Raw genomic sequence first — 22,601 nt, 5'->3', positions numbered from 1 at the left:
AGCTACAGTTATTTGATACTTTGCAGGCCAAGAAGATTTTTCACACAAAACACACAATCTATCTATAAAATCTGATGCATTGTTAGAGATTAAATTATCCAACTATCTATAAAGTACCTATTATATAAATTGCTGGATTGTTTTTATAAATCAATAAAAACAATCCAGCAATAATAACACTGACAGCCATACTGCTGCCTAATTAGTACTTTTTCAAGTTCAAAAGTGTTGAAGATTGTTTGCTTCAACACATTTGATACAGGACCTTTACCACGAGGCGGTGGGACTTTCACTTAACGAAAAAATCGGGATACTTCCTCCACCATTGAAACAAACACACTTCCTCACACAGACAATTCCCCACACACTGTTTCCAGTTTCATTTCCAGTCAAGTTTATCTTTTGTCATTGTCTTTTTTGTAACAACATTGTCTGCATAGTAGTTCAATAGTTCAGTAAACAGAAATGTTCTGTATCTTTCTGTCTTTTATATATATATATATATATGTGTGTGTGTGTGTGTGTGTGTGTCTGTGTCTGTGTGTACATGTGTGTGCGTGTGTGGGTTTTCAGTTGGTGTAAAACCTTACTTACTGACACAACTTTGCTATCCTCCCACCATTTACTACAAATCTGGAAGGCTAAAACTCTAATGACCTTAATCCAACATCCAACATACACAAACACATGCGCATGTTCACTGCACCCACATGCTCACACAGTCACCTTTTCCAGCTGTCTGTCTGCATTATGTAATGGAACGTGCGGTCCGTGGTTCTATGGATCCCAGTAATCTCATTTCCCACTGTGGCAGAACGGCTTATATCAGGAACAGTGGGACAGAGTGAGGAAAGGGAAAGTCAAGGATGGAAGGGAAGAGAGGAACTGAAGACCAAGATGCTGGATGGGTTTAGAATGGAGCTTAGAAAACAGCGAGAGATTGATTTACGATGGACTGAGCGAAAGGGAGGGAGAAATGAAAAGTACAGATGACAGGAGGGAGCGACAGACAGAGCGGTAGGAGAGTGTTTGTTCCACTATGGCTCCTTCAGGAGTCATATTAGCTTTTTGCTGTGTATCCCCTGAGACCTTGGGTCCATGAACTGCAGATAGACCACAACGAGACACCTTGCATCCATTGAACTGGCTGACAAGAGAAGCAGTCTTGTAACAGGAGCTCACAGTTCTTTACAACTATGCAAGCTGGGAAAATGATAATAGTAGATAGATGAAACTTAAATGATCCCTGTAAAGAAATAGGTACAGCAGCATAGGGACATCTTACTTTAACAAGAATAAAAATGTTTTTCTACAAAACATTTTTATATAACGTTGTAATTTAACAAAAGAAGCCAAAGTTCCTGCAATTTAAATATTGCCCAAACACATATAGAAAGTTTGTAGTAAATTATACTACAAATACACTCAGACACTCTGTGCCAGCTTTCAGTGCTTGATGGTTTTCAGTAGTAGATACCAAAAAAAAGCACTGAGGTTCAGTTCAATCTGGCCCTAGAGCAACAGCAGAACCAGTTTAGTCTAATGCTAAATTCTAAAAGGGGTGGAATTATGAGTCTTGAATCTTGAATTAACATGGCAAATTAAATATGAGAAATGTTAGAACACGATAATGTACCAAAGTTATAAGAATGACGAAGAAGAATCTATATATATGATTGTGTTTGGGTTTGTTAATCACCATCACTGGAGTGCACTGAGACAGACTAATATATATAAAGTGGTTTTCATTTGCATTGTGTAAAAGATGAGGTCATTATGGGAATATGGAAAATAGAGCCTTACTGATACTGGATTTTTTAGGCCAATACTGATTATATATTAATATTTGAATCAAGCAAATCTAATAATGATATTGGACCATATTATTTTTTACATAAAGACATAACAGAAACAAGCATTTTTCATAAGAACTGGTTAAATTTAAAGAATTATGACCAAGACTGTTCTGAGTGGGACAGTCAGTTCTTTCTGGTTGACCAGCTTGGTGTTTGTCTCCTTGTAATGGAGAAATAGCAGTAATATGTAGAAATGTGAAGTTACCAGTCTTAAGCCCACAGTCTGTTGGTCTGGCAGAGTGACTTCAGCCGACAGCGGTCTCTGAGCTTGACTCAGAACCTAGAATAGATGCTATTCTATTATTAAAATCTTGATAAGGTGTAGTTTGAAATGTTAAGAGGTACACTGTGTATGCGTGCCTGTGTGTGTGTGTGTGTTTCCCGCTGGTCGGACTCGCTGACTCACTGTGTGCCACTCAGCAGTCAGAGCACGTCGCACCCTTTAATAGAGCCACATGATGATGCAATCTCTCTTTCCCGCTGCACTAAAGAGATTACCCACCCTTTCTCTCTCTCCTTTCTCTGCCTTCTTTTTTGAACTCGCTCTGTCTATCCATAGGAGTATTCAATTATAAACATTTTTCATCTGTGTAAGTGGGCTGGGCTACAGGGTTATATGTGTATGTTAGAGGTGTTTGGCCAGTTGCCAGAGCCAGAGAGCTTTTACAGGTTTTGTGATTCATCTGTTGCTAACTGGGCCAACACCCACTCCCACCACACTGTACTTACAGTCAGGAAAGATGAACACTGCACTTTTCCTTTTAGCTTTTCGCCACTACCTCATCTCTCTCCCCCTCTCTCTCTTTCTCTCTCCCTCTCTCTTTCTCTCTCTCTCTCTCTCTCCCTCTCCCTCTCTCTGTGTGGATCTGTAGTTGCACTGTTGAGGATTAGTTGGACCTCCTGTCTGTTTTACTGAGAGAGAGGACTCTGCTGAAAAGCTGCCTACTCTTCTCAAAACCCGTCGCAGGCTGCTATTTCTGATACTGTCACAGATGTCTCCTCTCGTTCTTTTCCCTCTTCTGTCTCTGTATCTCTCTCTTTCTCGCCACATACATCAAAATGCTATATTTAACCTCCAGATAAAACCAGAATGGGGCAAAGATAAAAGATGGAAAGCTTTTTGCAGACCATCCTTATCTCTCCCTGTGTATTGTACACCATGAGAGACCTTGTCTGTGCCAAGGATTTAATGTAATGCATTAACACTGCATTAATCGCTGTAGCCCTCTCCCTCTCTCCCTACACTCTTAGCCATCCATTTGCTCACACTAACCCTTTTCGCTCGCTCCCAGATTGAGTGTAATAAGAACAATGGAGTGTACTCTTTTTATGTAGTTGGACTTGTAAGCTTTTGTGTGTGTTAGCGTGGCTTGCTTGAGGCGAAAGGAAGATGTTACTAAAGAAATCTGATGATTTTCAGAGCTATGTAGGAAAGAGAGGAGGGGGTGAGGCATTGAGGACCAGTACATACGAAGGCGGCAGCTAACAGGAGGCACTCTGGTCCCAGTAATTGAATAATAAGATTCCTTAGATGCAGATAAAAGGTTTAGAGGTAATTACTGCAGCCTAAATTCACCCTCCCTCCAGCTTTGTGTGTGTTTCTCTATGCGGACATGTTCCTCAGGGATGTTAAATGCACTTTGATGTTTATTGTCTCACTAGTCTGGAGGCAGACTGTGGTATTTATGGTAAAAAAAAAAAAAAAAGATAAAAACATTATATTTTAATTGGAATCTCAAATGTAGCCAAGCAAACAGGACAGTAATGCTGTTTAAAACAAGGTGGCAAGAAAATGTGACAGTGTCGGGAGAGAAAAGCTGTGTGGAGGTGGCTGCAGAGCGGGAGAGAAATCTTTGGTATGCAGTCACACTGTTGAATATAAAGAGACAGTGATGGGTGAAGGGTTGAGTGGTGAGCTTTTGTCCTTGACGTTTTAAACAGCCTGAAGCTCAAGGATGCAGCACTCTACATCAATATATGTCTGTCAGTGCACTGTAAATGGCCATTACGCTTTAGTTGAATCTAACTGAAAATAGAGAGGAATGAGCCCAGTGAAAGTGTATGTACGTTTTAGCTGAAACGAACACTGCACGCTTACAGTTCAAATATTTATTTTAATATACACTCCACACCTAGCTAGATTAAAAGGGTTTCCAAGATGTGTTAAGTATACAGTATGCCAGTGATCTCATATGTTTACTTATCTAAGCCAATTAAATCATTACATTTTGGCTGCTTCCAAGTATGGTTGTGTGTTTGTGTAAGCAGTCTTATAATTAAGTGCATCATTATTGACATGTAGGGTGTGTGAGCCTCTCTGCGTGAGTGTGTTTTGTTAGTTAAGGCCTTACGAGACAACCTGATTATTGACTTGAAGGGAGAGGTTTTATCTTGCAGCAGCTGAGCACATTTGAAGAACATTTTTTTTAAAGTGTTAATTCTTGAGAATATTATGAGGAAAGATGGCATTTAATGCGTTATCTTGTTGACACTTTGGATGCAGTTGCCATTCAACACATTGATTTCCTAGAAACACTTATTGTGACGTTAATTCAATCTTTCAATCCAAAGTCCAGTCCAGTATCCTCAGTGTTGTGTTGCAACAGGGAAAAGATAACATTCGGGTAGTAATGGGACCTTTTAGCCTACTGGTTATGCTTCAGAACACTAGAGGAAAAAAAAGCACTTGATGCTTGCAATGCTGCCCCCCTCAGTCACTACTGCACATTTTATTTAGCATGAAAGTTTGGGATCTATACAAAGAAAACACAAGTGTTTTCAAGCATTGTTCTGGATTAACATTTCTATATCCTGCTGGATGTAACTGTGCATAGTCTGTATGCTGTGCAGGTGTGTCAGACAGAGCCATGTATGTGTGTAGTCTTAGCAGGCATGTGCAGCAAATGTGCACAGAGGCATGTACAGGGGAGAGGGTGTGTATGTGTTCATGCCTCGAGCATGAATAATGGCCTGTGCTTCAGGTCTGTGGGGAAGGACAGAGGAAGAAAGAGAAAGAGGAAGGAGAACGTGTGAGAGGGGGAGCTAGGATGCCAGAGGCGTCACTCAAAAGCCTCAGGGTTTCAATTTCTGTGCTAGAGAGTGATAAGGACGAGGAGGCACAGGATGGAGAGGAGGGAAAGGGCGAGAGAGAAAGAGAGAGAAGGCTAACGAGATAGAGCGATAGAGACGGAGTGCAAGAAAGAGGCTGATCAGGCAGAAAATGTTGTCATCGGCTCCTGAATAGAAAGAGAGGTGGACTGTACTGTATACTCAACACCATCTCGGGATCCAGACAGCGATAGGAAGAGCGAGGGAGGGAGAGATTGAGACAGGAGGTGGGAGAGAGAGAGAGAGAGAGAGAGATTGGTATCACATGAGAGGGAGGAGAGTAATATGAAGGTGAAGGGAGGGAGCAGGAGGACTAGCAACACTAAAAGCACTGATAGGGGCGCCAGAGGCAAGGAGGGAGAGCAATCGAGAGAGCGGAGTGAAGAGAGGCAGAGCGGTACAACAGCCTGAATAGAGTGTTGTGCTGAATAACAGTGGAAGAACAGGGAGGACGAAGGGAGGACAGAGACGGACAAAAAGAGGAAAAAGAAGACGACACTGGACTGTAAATGAAAAAGCAACCAGGGAGAGAGGGTGAAAGGAGGAGCAGGGTGCCAAAGATGTCAGAGAGTTGAACACCAGACAGATGAAAGTGTTTTTCTTCCTAGAAGAAGCTGTAAGTTTGGCTCTCTGGACTTGTTTGTGTGTGTGTTTCGGTTTGAATCACATAGATGGAGACAGAACACCTGTTATTTTTGAGATGATGGGGTGTAACAGTTTTCAGCTTGTGTGTGTTGGACCGTCTCTGCAGCATTTTGCCTACCTGCACAGTGTTTGACCTTCCTTAGTCAGCAAGCAGACTGTGACTGCGGAGAGAGAAAAAGAGAAAGAAAGAGAGACAGGGAGTGTCTACAGGAAAACAGGGAGAGGGAGAGAGAGAGAGAGAGAGAGTTAAAGTGGAGTAGTAGCCGAGGGAGTTGTTGCATTGTGATCAGTGTGCCTGTGTAGTCTGCACTGTCCTACCAATGTAAGACCTGCGCTCTACTGCATGGGGCTCTCCTGGAGGTAAGGAGGCAGCCTGAAGATTGGATTTGACCTTTAATTAGAACAGCTCCTAAAACCTGGGTCCGGCTGAGACTGGTTGACTGGACACCCAGACTGAACTGAAACGGTCTTAATTCCTTGAAAATATTTTTTTTTTCCAACTCTTTGTGAAAAGTATTTTTGAAAATTTTAAATGCACTTTCAGCTGTAGCGCTTTGAATCCTCTGGAATGATGGATATGTCAGGCAACCCCCAAGGGTGCTCTGCTCGTGCTCCCAGGGTGGGAGACTCTAGGACTGGGGAAGCTAGAATGGGAGAGGGGGTGAGAATGGGGGAGAGAGACACCCCACTGAGGCTGTCCCCGTTCCGAATGCTTCGAGTGCTGGACTCGTGCCGACCTCCAGGAAACCGTATTGGTGAGTCTCATCACTGTCATCTTCGTCATCAAGTTCATCTACATCTTGATCCTCAGTTTCCTCAGATCCAAGTCAGTCCCCAAATATATAGTGATCAAATTAACCCTTTTTTAATAACAATATATATGAGTTTAATAGATTTTGGTTGATTTTGGCAAAATATTATTCAATAGATGATACTAATATAAAGTCTTGATGTATAATAGTTGTTTTCCCATTGCAGTAACACATGCAGTCTGTATGTATGTATGAAATTAAAATTGAATAAGTGTCCCGAGGTTTTATTAATTACAACGACATAGATTTATGCTAAGTAGCTTTCTCTTAGAATCTGCTGATCCACCAACTTTGAACATCTTAAGCTTATTAATTTCAAAATATTATCTCCTTTATGTGGCTACTTTAAAGATTAGAGAAGCAGTGGTTTGGCCCAGGGCAGTGTGTGTGGGTATCTACAGGGATCCCATGAACTCCACAGAGAAGTGGAGTAAAGTTCAAAGGCTTGTAATAAATAGTTGGCATTAACTCTACCAGTACACCCTTGAGCAACCCACTGAACTCGATAACTGGCCTTGCAGAGTGAAGGCTTTTGACAAAAAATAAAAAAATTCCAAGATTTCCATTAGTCTTTGAAGGTCTCTTGAAGTGAATCTTACACTTACTTTATTTCTTTTAACATCCTTTCCACCAGCTTTTCAATCATTTTCTAAGGCACTGCTGACATTTTTCAGAGGTGGATTTCCAACTAAGTGGAGTACATGTAGAGTTGGGTGAGGCAAGGATAGTTCTAAAAGCAGCCCACTCACTCTTCAAGACGTGCTGGGAGGGAGTCAGCAACCCTAACTAGGCCAGCCGGGCTCCACACAGGGAGGCAGAGGTAGCTCATGACATTTACTGTCTGCTCTTCATCTGCTATGGAAATGGAGCAGAAAGAACCTGCAGGAGACTGGAAAAGAATGTCCTGTGTGATTAGGATGGATGTGTGAGTGTGATTGTGTGTTTATTTTGAGAGAAAGTGTGTCGGAGAAGCCAGTATATGAGAGACAAATGCACGTACTGCATGTGGCAGCAGAACATTATCTTATTATATTGTTGTGGGGGGCCCAGGTGATGGAATTTTCCTCCCTGGTCAGTCGTCCGGTCTCATCCGTCCCACACCTGCTTGACTGTTTACACAAACAGACAAGCTCAAGACCTCTATGAAAGTGAGAAATACCTGTGACATAATAGCAGTACTGGATACTTGCTCGTTGTGAGCGTGTGGTCATGTGTGTGCGTCTGTCAGTATGTAGATATCCTGGATCAATTTCCCCTCACTCTGGTGTCAGTTACCTTGAGTTTAATGTTTCAACATCAGGGTTGTGAGGATTGATTCGTGATATGACTACTCACTGCTCAGTTTCCCTACCAAGCTATTCTATACACATACCATGTATCCTTGCATCTGGATTTGAAGCCACAGGGAAGTACATCAGAGATTTAAATGACTATGAAACAGTTTACTAAGCATTTACACAGATGGATTGTGTTTTGCTAATGAGCATAATGCTGCTTTTGTCAACAGATAGTTGGACTATTGGACAGATGTAGGCTGGAATTAACAGCTGGGATCTATACAGGACTGTTTGTGTCAGTAAGGAAATCTCTGACACAGTTCAAAGTAGATTTGGTTTCTCAAAGATATTAAAAAAAAGAAAAAAGAAAAAAACAGTAGGGCAACAATACTTTAATTTTTGGGTACCTGGTCAGATGAGGACATATTGTACATTTTTGAAAAATATTTTCAGGATAGTGAATGTTATATCTTGCATGCTTTTTTTTTTCTAAGGCAGAGTCTCAAACTTTGACTACATGAAAGAGACACACAAATGACCTAGAATCAGCCTCAGGTGGTGTTCCCCCAGTCTGAAGCTGACAGACGGTGCAGTATAATAAATAGCTTTACCTATCTGGCCCTCAGTCATCCTATGGCTGAGGTGTCACAGTCACTCAAGGGACTTATTTTTCTTTCCACTTCATCACTTCTCTTTACCGAAACAACTCCCCCCCCACCTCCTACCCGATCTCCTAATCTTCCATCTATTTCTCTGCTCATGGCGGCTGTTTAAAATGTAAACAGTAGATGATGGTGAAGTAAGGAGTTACTAGCATTAAGGAGTGAGCTTTGACATCTGTCAGGATCCTCCACCAAACCCAAAACAAACACACACACACACACGACCCACTCACATGACCCAGACTTGAGAGCTATCAGGCATCATGCACTGAAACCCAAAGAGGGACCCTTCCCCCACATTTACTCACACATCACTGAAGGAGGCAGTCCTGTCTGCAGCACCGTGACTCATTAATCAGATGAATTCTGGGGAGGATGGAGGTGTAGGGGTGGGCGGCAGGCAGAGACGGGAAAGCTCATATTGCATGCGGGGTAATATTGATCTCAGACCTCCTCATCTTACCGATGGTATTTTATAGACACTCAGCTAACACCCCTACATGGCTGGTGGTACAGTCCATCATCTGGGGATTGGGACCCTACTATGGCTTTCACAGAGGGGTAAGTGAAATCCAAGAAAGACAAAAAGGTTGCGTCCTCTGATGGGGCACATGGAGAGAGTAATAGAGGACGAGAATAGAGTGAAAGAGCGCCAGTGTCATTAAACAAAACAAAAAAGCAATCCAAAAGACCTGAGTTGAGTGAAAACATGAATGTGAAATATTCAGCTCAGGTTTAGTTCCTCTGCCAGTCCTATGTCACAGAGTGCAGTTCCTGACAATAACAGTCTGCCTGTGCTGTTGTATGTTTGTGTCTCTGTGTCTTTTACAGGTATCGTCCATGAGAATGTGAAGATGGGTTCAGATGGGGAGAGTGACCAGGCGTCTGGGACATCTTCTGATGAGGTCCAGAGTCCAGTCAGGGTCCGTATGAGGAACAACCACCATCGACGCATCTCTAATGAGGTACAGGAAGTCAGGACACACCTGCTACACACACACACACACACCTGCTTTTTATTTTTAACCAGGCATACCCCACTCATGCATCTAACCAGAGGAAAGCACATCTGGACACAACATTACTCACTGAGATTCAGCAGTGACCTCACAAATTACTCCTGGGCTCTGAAAATATTCACTCCTCCACTGTTCAGTAGACATTAGAAAGGAATTGCTGTGTAGAGGACCATATAGTCTGTCAGATGGTAGAGCCAGACTGATAAATCGGACAGGCCCATATATTATGAATTTACTATCAGGATTCTGTAAGGATAAAATTAGGTTTTATCAGATGGTGCAAAAACAACATTTCGACCCTACTCAGGTCGTTCCATTAATCTGGCAGCCAAACTTTACCTGTTTTTTCCTTGCCTGCAAAATACGTGATGATAGTTGACTCGCAGTTTGTGTCCATCGATTTTTACAGTCATCGATTTTTTAGCTCTTTGTGTTGTGGGATTATTTTAGTCCAATAATGATTAGGTTAGTAATTATCACTAGGCTTCCAGATGCCACTATAAAATCGTGAACCCACTATATTATATAGTGGACCACTCTGTGTAGTACTGTGAATGATTTCGGATGCAGCGCCAGGTTTTTGTGGCCATATTCAACATACATTAAGGTGCCTATCTGTATGAGTGCACCTGTGCCAGGTAAAGATGGTATTTGTTGCTTTATTTTGCTTCATCCTTGAGTATGTGCTCATGTCTTGGTCAGACGGTGTGTGTGTGTGTGTGTGTGTCTGTTTGAAGGAGTTGCAGAGTGATGAGTGCAGCAGTATTACGGGAAATGCCTCTGGACACACAGGCTGGTGCCTCTGACTGCTGTGAACAGTGGAAGGGACTAATTTAGACCATGTTTACCACAGAGGGAGATAGAAGAGAGGGAGGGGGCAGTGAAGGAGGGTAAAATGCTGGGGTGAGAGAGTAATTATGGAAGTAGGAATAATTATTGGAATGGCAAAGAAAGAAGAGAACCAGAGGAACAGAGCCCAGGAGATGATAAGAGAAAAGGGGGAGAAGTTGAGATGGAGGGAAAAAAAATAACGGTGGGAGAGAACAGAAAAACAATGTTTCCTCTCAGCCACCCCCCTCTGTTCACCCCTTCCCCCCATCTGCCTTTCTCCCCTCAGGAATCTGTCCATTCCTCTCTCCTCTGCTCATTCTTTCCCCTCCTCCTCCTCTTTTTCCTCCTCCTCTTCCTCTGAGCATGTGGATGGCACTCTACCACACTGCCAGCCTCTTTCCCCCTCTCTCTATCAGTGTGTGTGCAGTCATGTGGTAGGTCAGAGACATGCATCGTTGAAAGCGCATGTGTGTGAGTGTATAGAAAGACACGTTTAAGGAGGACAATGAGGGAGCTACTAGAGCTGTTCTGCATTGTGAGTATGGGGACACGTGTGTGTTTATATGTGGGTCTTTATTCGGTTTATACCCATGAATAAGAGGGCATGAGTGTCAGTGTCTTTGTCAACTTGTGTCCATTGTTGTCCTATTGAAAAGGAGTCTGGAGAGTGCACATGTGGAAAGATCTGTCGTTTTGGCCATCAGAAACCACTGTCTTTATGAATTGCATGAAATATAGTTTATTTGTTGTGGTAGCAATATGCAGCTTTAATGTGTTGTTTTTCTCAATTTTTTGTATTTTGCTCTTTTATGAATCAGACATTCAGTGTAGCTCAAAAATGTGTAAATTACTCAAAGGCTGTAGGTCATGTCAGTGCACGTTTGTGGCTTATTTTTCATAATGCGCTTAAGCAATACGCAGAGCATTGCCGGATGTTTTCGGCGTGTGAAAACGGGGAGTGTGCCACTGTCCTTAGGGTGACGTCTTGTATGTAATACTGCATGTTGTTGTGTTAGCCAATGAGCACAGATAAAACCATTACAGGCATAAAAAGCCTCTGCCTTTCATCTTCAGGGATACACACACTGCTCTACGCTCCCACTAACGTCCACATCTAAACACACATATTATTTCACACTCTCACATTAAGGACACATACCGTGGGGCTGTTGGGACTGGGCCAGCCCACTGCTGCCATGGAAACAACATGTGATTGGCACCTTGCCTGTGAGCATGTCCTACATGGATAGCATATAGGAGTGATGCATTGTGGGAAAAATAGCATCTCACAAATTGCACTCCAGCTGGGGTTTGGAAGCGAAAGTTATTCCAGCTGATGTGGAATAGTTTGGTCAGAGGGATTCACTTTACATCTACTATGTGGTAAAAATCAGTGAAAAACAAAAATATCATACTGACACAAGTATAAATTAGTGTTATATTCTCAAAATTAGGTATAAAAATGGGGTTAACATTGGGAAAAGGGCAGCGTTGTTCCTGACTGAAATTACAATCTGGACAAATGAACAGTACGCAGAAGAGAAGAACAAGAAAACATCAAGCATGTTTAATCACGGAAAGACTGGTTCCAGATGTGTTCCAGATGAGTTCGTGAAACTTTGGAACAGTGATGTGCCAAACTTCTCCTGCTGCCAGAAGTGTATTCTGAAAATTAGCCTGAATCTTGCCAGCAACTTGTTTGGAAGTCGTCCCATCATGTAGCAGCCTTGTATTTGGCCTTTCATTCAGGCGTGCTAGTTGTAGCTGTCATTACAATTGTCATTCACATCATCATTCATTCATTCACAAGAGCAGATGGCACCTGTAAAGCAAAGGTTCGTATGTGACTGCTGGAGTGAGCTGCTGTCATTTGACAAACTCATTGCCAGGAAAGACAGATGGAGAAAGCTGATTGTGTATGTGTTTTTATTTATTTATTCATTCATTTTTTTTCTGTCTCAAATCAAAGGTAGGTAGGTTTAGCTTTGTTCATTTATTTCATTCTTATTATTACTGCTAATGCTATTGTTTTGATTGATCTGTGTCATCTTATATTTGGGCCTTCGTGGTATAAATGTGAATCACTCTGTGAATATGTGTCAGTGTAAATGGATGTTTTTAATATGTATGGAAATCTCTCCCTCAAACATGTCACTACTGTCATAGGGGTTGATATATTACAATACTCACAGACCTTTCATTCTCCCTCTGTATCCCTCTCTCTCTTTCTCTCTCTCTCTCTGTTTTAGGACATAAACAAACGTTTGTCTCTCCCAGCTGATATCAGGCTACCGGAGGGCTACTTGGAGAAGTTTGCCATGAACAGCCCGCCCTTTGACAAACCCATGAGCCGCAGGCTACGACGCGCTTCACTGGTCAGTACTAAGTGTGCGTCTGTGTGTGTGTGTGTATTTGCATCTGTGTGTATGTGTGCAGTGCAGCTGAAACTTGTTTTAGTCAGCTGCTTTGGTGGTTTCTTGGTCCCTGCTTAGCATCTGCATGTGTACTTTTGTGAGTACCGCTGGGTGTGTGCCGTTCTTTTGATGCTGCTTTGTTGTGAAACAAAAGTAATATGAACTTTCAGTGCTATTGTGCACTATTAACATGGTTGACTAAGGCCATTATATCCACTGACACACACACATACACACTCCAAACACACAAATGTAGACTCAAAGTAAACGCACCCTGAGTTATGCTATAGAGCTTACAATGGCTCAGTAGGGGGATGAGTGATGAACTCTGTATTATGTATCCAGGCCAAGATGAGTATGAAACTGAGGGGGGGTGGGGGGGTGCTACTGGATGGACAGAGAGGGGGATGATGGGTAGAAATAGGCATATATTCATGAATATGCAGCATGTCTCTTTACACTCCTTTGTATTGCTGCTGAAGTGCTGCTGCTCAATCACTTGGTTTTTATTTTGGTCACACTTTATTCCACATGACTCTTTTGTTTCTGCCATCACTCGCAAATTTTCAAGTTTCCCTTCATTCGCAACTGAATATAGCAAGGGTGCACTGCTCTCTGTCTCACTTATTCTCTCCGCCTCACATGCTTGCTCTTTTTAAAATTAAGTTCAGTCTGCTTCGCTGATACATTTTACTCTAAACATGATTACCGAAAGCCTGGATATTCTATGGGAAAGCATAAAGGATTGGCCCTCCATCAACCATTTTTGCTGTAATTATTGAACAGGGCCAGTGCCCTGCCTCCGGCTCTCTGCTTGAAGCGAATTAATGACGCAGCTTTTCTGCAGGAGTCTCTCAGAGATGAAAGGAAAGAATGTTTGAAGGGAGGTTTGCAGGGAATAAGAGAGGTTTATGGTGTAAGGGCGGATCAGAGGGAGAGGACATTCTGTAGAGATGTTTGTGTCTTTGCATTGTAAATGAGTGGCAGACATTTTCTTATGTTGTCAACTTGTGTGTGGAAGTGTATCTTTAGGGTTGCTGTATGTACGTGATGCAATAGATCAATCAATAATTCAGCAGCAGTGTCAGACTCATCTGCTGCAGCTTCTCTCCTGACTTGGATTACATAGCGGGACACCTTGAAGTGAGCCAGAGAGCAAGGAAGAGAGAGTGAAAGACGCAGAGAGCGATGACAAGAGGATGTTAGGGGAACAAATGACAGGGAGACATGGTTTAAAGAAGTGATAAGATGCTGAAAACAAGGATTAAAAAATAGGTAGAGAGAAGTTGAAGAAAAGATAAATTACTGCTGCAGTGAAAGTTAAAACAAGCCTGTACTGGACTGAAGAGTGTGTTTGCAGGAAGGAACAGTACAGGTGGATTTTTTTTTATCACAGTAGCTCATATTGTTCATTTTGTTTAGTGTGGTGCAACCAAGCAGAATTATGTTGAATTATATGACTGTGCAGTTTACTATTTGCGTTGTTCATGTTTCAAGCCTAGTTTTGCATCTTGGTTAGTTTGAACTCCGGTAGCTGGAACCCGAGTTTCCCCAAATGTGAATGTGTTGTGCTAAGACTAGGAATCAGGCCAGGACCCAAAAACAAAAACCCCAAAGGCAAGCAAAAGGAGTGAACTAAAAGTCTTTTAATAAACCAAAAATCACTGGAAGTGTCCAGGGCCAAGAAACAAAACTCAAATAACCAAAAATCATCCACGCAGGAGAAAAATACTCAGAAACAAGACCAAATGAAAATACAACATGTTCTTACATGAAAACAGAGGGAACCAAGTAAGTCCATGAGGTGGGAAAAAAGGCAAGGCACAGGTACGAGAACAAACACGGGGAAGACACAAACTCAGGTACAGACTTGGGTATTGACACAGGCATGGAAACAGACTCAGGCATGGACACAGACAAACTGACAAGAACACAGGGAAACGACGAGACTTAAACACACAAGGCAATGGGCAACAGGTGAAACCAATTAGGGCGGAGCAGACAATCACAAATGGAGGGAAACAAGACAAAGACAGGAAGTAGAACAAGAGTCCAAAAGAGAGTTCAAAATATAACCAAAAGAGTTCAGAGAACAGCCCCCTTAGGGACTAGTCATGACAGAATGTGTATATAGCTGTGACACAAAAGAACAAACGCGCTTCCTCAGTCACACTTCACCTGAATGAGTTCAAGCTTAAAAATGACAGAATGTCTCTGAGCACAGTGACGCCATGGCTTTTGGGCTATCAGTGTGCTTGTCATCTGTTACCGTAACATAGAGCATGTGTCTGGTGTCCCGTAACAGATGCTCACATCTGAAGCCGTGTATTTTGATCTTTGAATCGGTTCCAATGTAATGTAAGTGAAGTTGGTTGGTATCAGTTTTCTCACATGGCTGTTGCCCATTTATAATCAATTATTCACAGCGGTCCGGTGAGATTCAGTGTTTCATGGTGCAGAGGAAAGAGACGTCATTTTATCTCAAACCACAACACTTAATGGTGTTATGCAACGCTCTTTTTTTTTTTTTTCTAACCCCTTCAACTCCACAGTGACAGTCAGGCTCTGTCTGTTGTTGCTGGCAGATTTACATGAAAAAGGTGTCACAGAGCAAGATGTTTATTGGTTGATTGATTGATTGATTGAAGTCCTGAGGACTGGTTACATCATGTTAATGAAAGGGCTCCTCTTTTCTTCCACCTCCCATTGCCAGCCACCTCTTTTCTTAGCAGAAGGCTGTCATTTCCCCTCTCCCACTCAATACTCTAAATCCATCCTCTTTCTCCCCTCCAAGCCTTCTTTCAGGCAGCAACATGAGGAAACTTTAATTAAAAATGAAATGTGGCTGAGGTAATGGGCTGTCTTCTCAATACACATTTGATCCCCTCTTTCTTCTCACATTTTCTTAACTCTGCTGTCAGTCCATCTGTTTGTATGTCTCCTCAGTTCCTGTACAGGGCTCAGACAGAACGCACATATTGTTTGGTTTTTTAGTTGCTTTAATTTCGTCTGTAAAACTTGGTCTGACCTAGTTCTGCTGAGTAAGCTCACTGGAGCGTTGGGAATGAAATGAACCCGTTGCCATCGAAAGCATACGCAAGGACACACACACACACGGGCACGCACACACACACACGCACACACACACACAAAAAAGGATCATAAGGTACATAGACAGAGAGTGCAGCTGCACGCTGTACACAGAGAATAGGCTGGAAGTAAAGAGCTGGGCATGTCTTTGTTTTAGAGATTTTTCAAAAAGGCATAAGAACCACCTTCACTGGAGGGAAGGTGGTTCTTATGTACGTGTGTTTTTTGGTGTGTAGTTTTTTTTCAGTGTCTGTGTGTGTGTGTGTGTGTGTGTTTTGCTCATGAGACTGGCTTCCCTGCCAAAAGGGCAACACAGCTCAGCAACAGCTCCTGACATCCCCTGTCACAAACACAGTGATGGGAGCAGCATGTTTTTGTGTGTCTGTGTGTGTGTGCAGGGTGAGTGTGTTTACATTTGAGCATAGGTTCTCTTGCCCACAAGCACTCACAATCATATAGACACACAGTGCATCCTCCTGCAAATCTCCACTGTTTTTATTGATGTGTTCTCTCTGATCAGTTTTTTTTTTCATGCATTTACAGATACAAAACCAGATATTGGTTCTCATAGATGGAGAAGATTATGTCTGTTAAATAATTAGGCAAATTGCAATTTGTGCATACTCATGCACACTCACACCCACACTCACACACTTGTCTCAGTGTGTACGTGTGTCTTCTTGTGTCTGAGCTTGTTGGGATATTGGCTTTTAGGCCTGCCTTTAAAGAGATCACATGCTTCATCAGCTAACTTGGTCACTGGAGACCCTCCCCCTCATACACACACATACATGGGCATAGGCGAGCAATTGGCCTGGCACTCATATCAGCTTCATGATGGGACGGGGCAACACGAGATTGAGAGAGATGGGTAGGTTCAGAGACATGAACACAGATAAAAAATGGCTGAAACAACCCTGACAGAGATAGACGAATAAGTGAAGAAAAATGACAGGGAGAGGGATAAACACTGACAGGCCTATGGGTATCACAGCTTGACATAGCTACATCCATCTATAATTCATGACCTGGAAACCTAGGGGCCACATATATAATGCAGCTAAACCTTTATTAACTGGGTACATGATTAAGTCAGAATTCACTATGCACACACAGATGTGAAGTATGCCTCCCGGATATACATAGAAATGTTTAGAAATAAAATGTATTCCCCATTAAGTTGTCTGGAGTGGAAGAGCTCATGCCATACCCAGTTGTCTTTGTTATACTGACTTCCTGTGGCCAAAAAGTATACGTGCAACTGACAATGATGTCACTTTGCAGCATTACAGAGACACGGTAGCCACGGGAGGAGGCACTGTGGAGACATGACATTTTGTTCAGATGTTCACAGTAAGCAAACGCACACCTTTCCTCTGTCACTACGAGACACAAGTGTGCACGTATGTCTGTGTGTGAGTTATATATGATGCCATCTATGTGTTGACAGTGATCTAGACAACCAGAACCTGGAATGTCAATGTCAGAGATCAAGAAATAAGGTATAGCGAAGACACAAGAAATAATGTTCAGTTCAGTGTCTTTTATTTACTAGTAGCATTACTCCTGCATTTATGTAGGTTCCTCTAATGAACGTCTGCACTCTGTAACAGCATACATAAAATACCAAATAACTGTAAAAGTGGTACGACCAGAGAGGACCTTAAGGAAAGATTTCACCATCCAATCAGTAACAACTCTAGCTAAAATTTTAGCACAAAAACAGACACACAGATAGCGACCAGGCTGGTGACTCAGACCCCTGGAGTTGTAGGCCAGATGTCATCAGCAGTGGGACTGAAATCTGAACTAACAGGCTTGGCCTAGAGGATTTGATTCTGGAGATAGTCATCTTAAATATGGTGGAGTGGCCAGGCCTGGCCTACAATCAGGCTATAGCCAAAATAAATTGGCACTGGCTTAGAGATGATGCACACTGATAAGGCTCATGACTTCTTTAACTGTTTTCTTTCTGTTTTCTCTAGTCTGAAATCGGCTTTGGGAAACTTGAGACCTACATCAAACTGGACAAACTAGGAGAGGTGAGCTCAATCAAGAAAATCAGCGAAAGCACAGACAAACTCCTCAAATACTTCATTTGCTTTATTTCACAAATGCATCCACGCGCTTTCCGTCTCTGCAGGGGACCTACGCTACTGTGTTTAAGGGCCGAAGCAAGTTAACAGACAATTTAGTGGCTCTGAAAGAGATCCGACTGGAGCATGAGGAGGGTGCGCCGTGCACAGCTATCCGAGAAGGTACTGAACCGCTGTTAACAAGTTTAAATCTCGTGATTTGAAAGTAAACATCACGCATGTCAATAAAGAACCATATTGTCAAGGAACTCTGTAGCGCCTTGTAGCTCCCTGAACTATGGGATGTTTTAGTTCTTCTCACAGGTTGTCTCTGACTGACAATGTCTGATGTGTCTCCCGCTTCTAGTGTCTCTACTGAAAGACTTGAAGCACGCCAATATTGTCACCCTCCATGACATTATCCACACTGACAAGTGCCTGACACTCGTGTTTGAGTACCTGGTGAGTGGTGGTACTGTGCATGTGTGCATGGTTATAGTTTTGTGTTTTTAAAGGATCTAATCTCTAATGCAAATCTACATACTGTATCTGCACCTTTCTTTTCCTTTCTTTTCCTTCCTTCCTTTCTTTCTTTCTTTCTCCCTCATCAGGAAAAAGACCTGAAGCAGTACATGGATGACTGTGGCAGCATCATGAGTGTTCACAATGTCAAGGTAATTTAGAGTAACACAAATGCCCTGTGCTGAGGAAATGCTTTAGAATGTAACCATATTGTCACAGTAACCATACTGACACAGTGTCATAAAATTGACAGTTTAGATTCTTAATGATAAATCTAAAAATCAATTTTGTTCTTTGATCGCTGTGTTGTAATAATTCCACACAGTTTTTGTCATAACAATAAATTACTTAATTAATGTTTAATGGCTTAGTTTAATATTTAGATTCTAACAGTCAGTCGTACTAATCTCCTCTCCTCTCCAGATCTTTCTGTTCCAGCTGTTACGAGGTCTGGCGTACTGCCACAGAAGGAAGGTCCTCCACAGAGACCTTAAACCCCAGAACCTGCTCATCAACGAAAAAGGAGAACTCAAACTGGCAGACTTTGGTATAGCAACACTTTTACTTGAATCATCATATTAGTTTTGTTAATTTTTAAAAAGCTTTATAATTTCTAAAGCTGCGGTGAGCTGGAGATTAAAAGAATTAAACATCTACCTTTTTAAAAAAGCATATATTATAAGAATTGAAAGCCTCACTAGCGACCCCTAGAGGCCATACTGCTCCCTAGACCCAACAAGAGCAGTGAGTAATCACCCAACACCTCTCTCCTTAGGTAAAAATTTAAATATGACATACTGTTACACATACTCCAGAGTTGGTGTAGTCTTGCTGAATAAATTATTAACAAAGTGTGTAAAACTCAAATGCAGCGTGTTCTTAATTCCAACCTTATTCAGTACGTGAACTATGTTTTATTCTGATATGGAGAGTTCTGATGGGATATTTTATTGACCTGTTCACTTGTGGTACCCATAAACAAGGCAATATGTGTGTCATTTAGTGTCTGCTTTTTGTTTGGATTCAGGTTTGGCACGAGCCAAGTCTGTCCCTACGAAGACCTATTCGAATGAAGTCGTGACATTATGGTACCGACCACCAGATGTGCTTCTGGGCTCCACTGAGTACTCTACACCCATTGACATGTGGTGAGTAAACACACATCTATAGAAAATACACACAGTTACCGAAAAACATTAATATTAGTCTTGTTTGTCTGTCTCTTTCTAAATGTCATGTTCTTACTTCTGTTTGTGTCTGAAGTCATTCTGCTAATCCCCACAAGCTTCCCCGCCCCCACAACTCCCCACATATTCTTTCACCATTGCCACTGTGAACATACAGCAGTTCACAGTTTATATGCAAAGATTCCACAGTGGGTTGGGAGGATATCTGGCCATGTTCCTGGGTCCTATAACATGTTGGATTTTTGATGTTCTTTGTAAATTTCTGTGGCTTACTTCTGGACTTAAATTTGACAGAACCCATAGTTTTACTAGTTTGTCTTTTTAGTGTCACTGAACAGGAAATGTTCAACACTATTTTGTTGAACACTTTATTATTTATTTATGATATAAACATTGTGGAACATTTGTCTTCATTAAAGAGAAATGTTTTGTAGAGATTCCCTTTATAGTAGTTGTATTTTCTTGAATCGTCATGCACTCATTCCATTCTTTCTGTCCTTGTGTTCAGGGGTGTGGGCTGTATCTTTTATGAAATGATCACGGGCAGACCTCTCTTCCCTGGATCGACCGTGGAGGATGAGCTTCACCTCATATTCCGCATCCTTGGTATGACAGCGCCGGTGGAATTTGGATGAGCATTTGCTTGTGCAACATTCATGCTTTTAAGTGTGTGTGCGCGCGCGTGTGTGTGTATATACACTTTGCATGTATCGACTGATCTTCTTTCTCTTCAACAGGTACTCCTACAGAAGAGACTTGGCCAGGTATCACCACCAGTGAAGAGTTTAAGACATACAATTTCCCCCGATACCACGCAGAACCCCTCGTCAACCACGCACCCAGGTGTGTAGATTCAGGAGTATGAACACAAAGCAATGGGCGTGTGTGTGTGTGTGTATAGATTAAGTGACTGATATGCTAGATGTAATAAGATAAAACACAAGATTGATTTTCAGGAGGAAATGTAGTCAAGCATTTCCGCCCATATTGAAATGGCAGGAACTCTACACTGCTCTGCATGGCTTATGTCAGCATTTGGCTTTACCGACACTCCATTCTTCCCCTCCATCACTCTCTTTCGCTTTCTGTCACACAGAATAGACAACGATGGACATGACTTGCTCTCAGTGCTTCTACAGGTAAAGAACTGTATCACTGTATACAGATAATCATTTTAACATATGTATACCTAAAGCATTGGATAAAAAGCTAACAATCCTGTCTCTATACCTCTCTTTGTCTTTGTGTGTCTCTAGTTTGAGGCTAAGAAGCGTGTATCCGCTGAGGACGCTCTCAGACACTCGTATTTTAGAAGTCTTGGAGAGCAGGTCCAAACACTGGCTGACAGTGAGTACATACAGTCTGACTTTTTGGACATGTACTTGTCATACGCGCTGTCTCACCAGCCTTCTCTTGTTATTTTAGCTGCATCCATCTTCTCCGTAAAAGGCATTCAGCTCCAGAGAGATCCAGGAAAGAGATCCTCAGTCTATCCAGAGTCAAGTAAGTCCTCCATGATAGAAAAATAGAAGGGGGGGGAAGCAGAGAATAAGGAATTCTCAGTGGGAATATTTTAGAGAATAGGTCCTGCTCCCTGTCCTCTTCCTGTTCTCTCGTTTTTTTCTCTTTGTCTTTGCTTCATGTCGTCTCTCATGCCACTGTGTGGTCATACATGTCACACAGTTTCCCAGTCTATCACCAGGTTCATTCTTCAACTACATACAGATCTCCAACAACTACTGCACTACACTTAAAAGTGAAAATGAACATTGACAAAACCTTGACACAGAATGCTTTGACTTTGGAGATCGCCTGACTTTTCCTATAGCACCATCATGATGTTGACAGTTTTTTATCCTGCCTGCCCCTTTGACTACAGGGAGAACCGATACATATAAATTCAACAATTTAATGTTAATTTTCTTTAAAGACTTAAAGCTACAGACAGAAATCCCATCACAGATAAACAAACTAAGCAGTGCAGCCAGTTAGCTGAGGAGTTTTGCCTCTGTCTGAAACACTATTCATTAACTGTGCATGCCTGATGTGCCTTTTTGACATTTGCTTAGATTTACTTCAGTGTTTCTGTGTTTATCACAGTCTCAGTCTGTGTGTGTCTCTTTCTTCCTGCTTCCGCTGCCTCCCTGTCGTGTTCTGATAAACTGTCCCTTCTCTTTCTTGGTACCCACGCTCTCCTCTTTCGCAATGTTCATCTTTTCCTTAATCCTTTCTATCTCCCTTGTGCACCCTGCTCCGACTCCTCCGTAACGCTTCGATATTCCCAACCTACCCCCCCCCAACCCTAAAAAGCGGCCCATAAGCTAGGCTCCGCACCCTCGCAGTACTTCCAGAGAGAAGCAGCCAATCCCCGGGCTCAGAGTCACAATCTCTCCTCCACTTCCACTGGCTGAGTGGTCCCTACCGTTCTGGTAAATACGGTCTCTTTCATTGTGTCTGTCCTCGGTTCAGTTCCCCTTCTCGTTTTCTTTTTTTTTTTTCCCTGTTTGGCTGTTACCTGGCCTCTTTTCTTCTTTTCGTCTGCACATTGTCTTTGTTGCTGAACTGAACTAAATGCTGTTGCATTTCTCTTCCCCTCCTTTCATTCCCTGAACCAAAACAGCGTATTATTTCATACATTTTAAAGCTCATCTCCTTTCTGCTCTTTTTTTTTTCTTTCTCTCAATTTTTTTTTGTTAATTCCTTTCCCTCTCCCCATTCTTGCTCCTGCTGGTCTTCCCTCACATTTCAAGGCCTGCACCCGCAGGCATCATCTCAGCTTTCACTTACCTAATCCTCTTTTTCTCAGAATGAGCCACTCCCAGTGTTTATTTCAGGGATGAAAGGGGAAACAATATATTCATAATGGAAAAGAATGCGATCCAAGAATGGGGAGTCATTTGATTCTTTTCATTTGCAGTCCTGTTTAGGTTTCTGCAGCGAGAGATGTAGCCTTTTTGTTAAGTCTGTAAGTGAGGGTTTGGTGTAGTGTGTGGTGGTTTGCTTGGTTGTGTGTTATAAATGCAGTTGCTATCAGCATGGATAAAGGGTGTTTGTTTGACTGTGTTACAGTTACTGGTAAGTATGATCTTCAGCTTTAGTTTCA

General features: G+C 42.2%; 1 protein-coding gene across 2 annotated transcripts in view; it reads left to right on the top strand.

Annotated features, from left to right (window-relative positions):
- Positions 1-22,601, top strand: part of LOC121190613 (cyclin-dependent kinase 17-like) — a 34,055-nt gene that overhangs the window by 9,254 nt on the left and 2,200 nt on the right. Inside the window, exons 4-17 of one of the 2 annotated variants that reach the window (XM_041051500.1) lie at positions 9,192-9,325; positions 12,460-12,585; positions 17,700-17,756; positions 17,858-17,972; positions 18,157-18,251; positions 18,401-18,463; positions 18,735-18,858; positions 19,339-19,459; positions 20,007-20,104; positions 20,236-20,341; positions 20,595-20,637; positions 20,755-20,845; positions 20,924-21,001; positions 22,416-22,463. In XM_041051500.1, the coding sequence (XP_040907434.1) occupies positions 9,192-9,325; positions 12,460-12,585; positions 17,700-17,756; positions 17,858-17,972; positions 18,157-18,251; positions 18,401-18,463; positions 18,735-18,858; positions 19,339-19,459; positions 20,007-20,104; positions 20,236-20,341; positions 20,595-20,637; positions 20,755-20,845; positions 20,924-21,001; positions 22,416-22,447 (1,283 nt within the window). In that variant the 3' untranslated portion in view covers positions 22,448-22,463. The remainder of the gene's footprint in view (positions 1-9,191; positions 9,326-12,459; positions 12,586-17,699; positions 17,757-17,857; positions 17,973-18,156; positions 18,252-18,400; positions 18,464-18,734; positions 18,859-19,338; positions 19,460-20,006; positions 20,105-20,235; positions 20,342-20,594; positions 20,638-20,754; positions 20,846-20,923; positions 21,002-22,415; positions 22,464-22,601) is intronic. The other variant, XM_041051508.1, reaches the window with a different exon arrangement.

The sequence above is a fragment of the Toxotes jaculatrix genome, chromosome 2, assembly GCF_017976425.1.
Source record: "Toxotes jaculatrix isolate fToxJac2 chromosome 2, fToxJac2.pri, whole genome shotgun sequence".
Classification (NCBI taxonomy): Eukaryota; Metazoa; Chordata; class Actinopteri; family Toxotidae; genus Toxotes; species Toxotes jaculatrix.
Note: the sequence above shows the minus strand (reverse complement) of the source record. Positions and strands in the feature narration are given on the sequence as shown.